Here is a 3,478-nt window from a genome sequence, read left to right on the forward strand (position 1 = left end):
AAATGAAGATTAACCCAAGATAACTGACCTTCTCTTTGCTTACTGTGGACGCTACTAAAACTCAGACCAAAACAATAACTATTTTCTACTGAATACTTTAAAATTCTGTGCCTAAAAATAAACATGATCTATAAGAATTGATAGTGATACCAGTACCAATGTGAGTTCTTTTTTTGGATAGAAGCACTTCAACCTAATGTCTCTTTCCCCCTATACCCCTCTCTCTCTCTTTCTAGATGCAGCAATTGTTCCATGAAAACTATGAACACAACCGCAAGGGTTACATTCAAGATCTTCACAACAGCAAGATTCATACAGCCATAACGCTTCATCCAAACAAAAGACCTGCCTACCAATATAGGCTGCACAATTACATACTGAGTCGCAAAATTTCCGAACTGCGCCATCGGACTATCCAGCTCCATCGAGAAAGTGTCCTGATGAGCAAGCTCAGTAACACTGAAGTAAATAAGGAAGATCAGCAACTGGGAGTGGTGCCGTCTTTCAATAATTTCCAGCCACATGAAAGGGATGAAGTCATCGAGTGGGAGTTCCTGACAGGAAAGTTTCTTTACTCAATGGTGGAGAACCAGCCACCCCGGCAGAGCCTGAGCAGTGTCCTGCGGGCTGCACTGGATGATACTGTGATGCAGGTCATGGAAATGATAAATGAGAACTCCAGATCTAGAGGAAGACTCATTGATTTCAAGGAAATACAGTATGGGTACCGCAGGGTAGACCCTCTGCATGGAGTAGAGTACATCCTAGATTTACTGCTTTTGTACAAAAGGCACAAAGGAAGGAAAGTTACAGTCCCAGTGAGACGCCATGCTTACCTTCAGCAGTTGTTTAGCAAACCTTTCTTCAAAGAAGCAGAGGAGCTGGATGTAAAAAGCCTGCTGGAGGACACCAATAGTGACACTCAATCTTTCTCTTTCCTTTCAAATTCTTTAAAGATTTTTTCCTCGTCATTCCAAGGAACCAAAGACATCGGGAGACACAGTGACAAGAAAATACATATTCTTGTTCCTATCACGGGGAGATTTGACACTTTCTCAAGATTTATGGTTAATTTTGAGAAGACTTGTCTTATTCCCAAGCAGAACGTAAAGTTGGCAATAATACTCTTCAGTTCTGATTCAGGCCCAGACTCTAGCAAACACATAGAACTAATGAAAGAATACAGCGTTAGGTATCCCAAGGCAGATATGACCCTGATTCCAATGTCAGGAAAGTTTTCTAGAGGTCTAGCTCTTGACATGGCCTCATCTCATTTTGACAATGACACTTTGCTGCTGTTCTGTGATGTTGATCTGGTATTCACATCAGACTTCCTCCAGCGATGCAGAGATAACACTATTCAGGGAGAACAGGTTTACTACCCTATCATCTTCAGCCAGTACGATCCAAAAGTAATATATGGAGGCAACCCTCCAGCTGACAGTAGTTTTGTTTTTACAAAAAGAACTGGATTTTGGAGGGAGTATGGATTTGGAATTACCTGTATTTACAAAAGTGACTTACTTACTGCTGGTGGATTTGATACCTCAATTCAAGGCTGGGGACTTGAGGATGTAGACCTCTTTACTAAAGTGATAACATCTGGCTTGAAGGCTTTCAGAAGTCAGGAAGTAGGAGTTGTCCATATTTTTCATCCTGTTCAGTGTGACCCCAATTTAGATCCGAAACAATATAAAATGTGCTTAGGGTCCAAAGCAAGTACATTTGCCTCTACCATGCAGCTCGCTGGACTCTGGCTACAGAAACATTTGGGTGTCAGGTACAATTGGACTCTCTCCTGACACTCAGCCTATTTGGCCTTTTTAGGGGAGTTTACCTCATTGCTGTTATTTGATTTTGCTGTTGTATTTTAAACTCCCTCCTCGTTGTCTTCCAAAGACTGTTGACCTCAAACGGGCTGACTCTGCTGTTCACTGATGTTTCTTATGCCTACTGAACTGGTGAGGTGAATTCCTTCATATTTCCTTTATTTGAAATTCAATCTTGTCATGGAAATCATACAAGCACATGGAGCATATTCATCACAAGAGACTGTATTAGAAGAATGTTGTCTTTCAGCTTTTGGATTCAATATCATCTTTGTTGCATTTCTCAGATTTGATGTGATACAAATATTTACTGGTGAAGGTACCACAAAAGTGCTTTACGCTTCTTCTGGGGATGGAACTCTCTAAGATAAACTTGAGTTTTATAATTTATATGAGAACTTATATGTATAAACGCTACTTTTCTTCATCTTTAGAATTTTTAAAGTAAATGAAGAACTATAACTGTACCTTTATTTTTTAAAAAAAGAGTAAAGCTGAGGAGCTACTTGCAAATACAGCTGGTACTGGCTACCAAGGTCCTTAAATGTCTTATTATTAAAACAAACTCCTCATTGTTATTCAGTCAAAGTGTAAATGAACTTTATTTTCACAACAAACAGGATTTAGTCAAATGCTCATGTACATTTTGAAGATTATTTGAGCCAACATCCTTCATTTGCAGGCAAGAAGAAACTATGACTCAACATGGTAATTTATGATAAAGTACAAGCATACAGTGTTCTTACTTTGAAACACATAGTATAAGCTTCTCTTTCTCATTTTGAGTCTCTAATACATCATTTTCTTTTACATTCCTTTCATAAAGCTGTACTTCAGTGTTAAAAGTTAAAGCTCTATTTTTTGTTTTACATTTTTCATGAATATTGGTACTCAGTAGTAACTTGTTGTTAAAATTAAAGTAACTGTAGAATAGTAATTTAAGTTTCAAAATTTACTATTGCTGGTCAAAGTTCCTTGCCAATATATTTATATTAATGGAGGTTATAAGACTGTTTTCAGATTATCTCTCCAAACAGCCTGAAGTTGCCATATTGTGGATTCATGAAGTAAAGTATTTAATACCAACAGGAGAAATAATAAAATTAATTTCTGTGTTTTAAAGAAATGTTTATATAGGGATATATATGTGTGTGTGTGTGCGTGTGTGTATATCCCTATATATAGATATATAGAGAGAGTAATTTCAAAATATGTTCCACTTTTCAGTTCAGGCAGTGATTTGTTGCAATTGTTGTTATTTTTGCCAGATACTTGGAACATTTCACGTTATACTGTGGTAAGAGCTTAGAGACATTCAGGAAACCATCAGAATTCAGCTAAACTTATTACAATGGGTACATCTAATAACCTCAGTACCCTTTATTTCAAACTATATTTCAAATTGAGCTGGGCAAGAAAAAGTGGTAAGTTTTTTAGCTGTAACTGACTGCTTCTGTGTTTCCTTAAAAAAAAAAAAGCCAACCAAAAAACCCCCAAAACCCCCCAAAACAACTAAGTGATTGGAATTCACTGGCACATCTGTTTGTGGGAAGATATCCAGATAATTTCCTAATGTTTGAAGAGGGTATATAGGTCAGTTAATGTCTTTTATCTGTGATTCTCTGTTCTGAACTTACCATGCAAAGAAA

At 37.3% G+C, this 3,478-nt stretch overlaps 1 protein-coding gene across 1 annotated transcript; it reads left to right on the forward strand.

Annotated features, from left to right (window-relative positions):
• Positions 1–233: 233 nt before the first annotated feature.
• Positions 234–2,210, forward strand: LOC121333358 (chondroitin sulfate synthase 3-like; the record flags this gene model as incomplete). The annotated part of the gene is given in 1 exon segment (XM_041399625.1): positions 234–2,210. A coding segment is annotated over 1 exon segment (1,569 nt), but the record flags the coding sequence as incomplete, so codon positions are not given.
• Positions 2,211–3,478: the final 1,268 nt, after the last annotated feature.

Source organism: Onychostruthus taczanowskii, unplaced genomic scaffold, assembly GCF_017590055.1.
Source record: "Onychostruthus taczanowskii isolate IOZ18803 unplaced genomic scaffold, ASM1759005v1 scaffold167, whole genome shotgun sequence".
In the NCBI taxonomy this organism is placed as follows: domain Eukaryota; kingdom Metazoa; phylum Chordata; class Aves; order Passeriformes; family Passeridae; genus Onychostruthus; species Onychostruthus taczanowskii.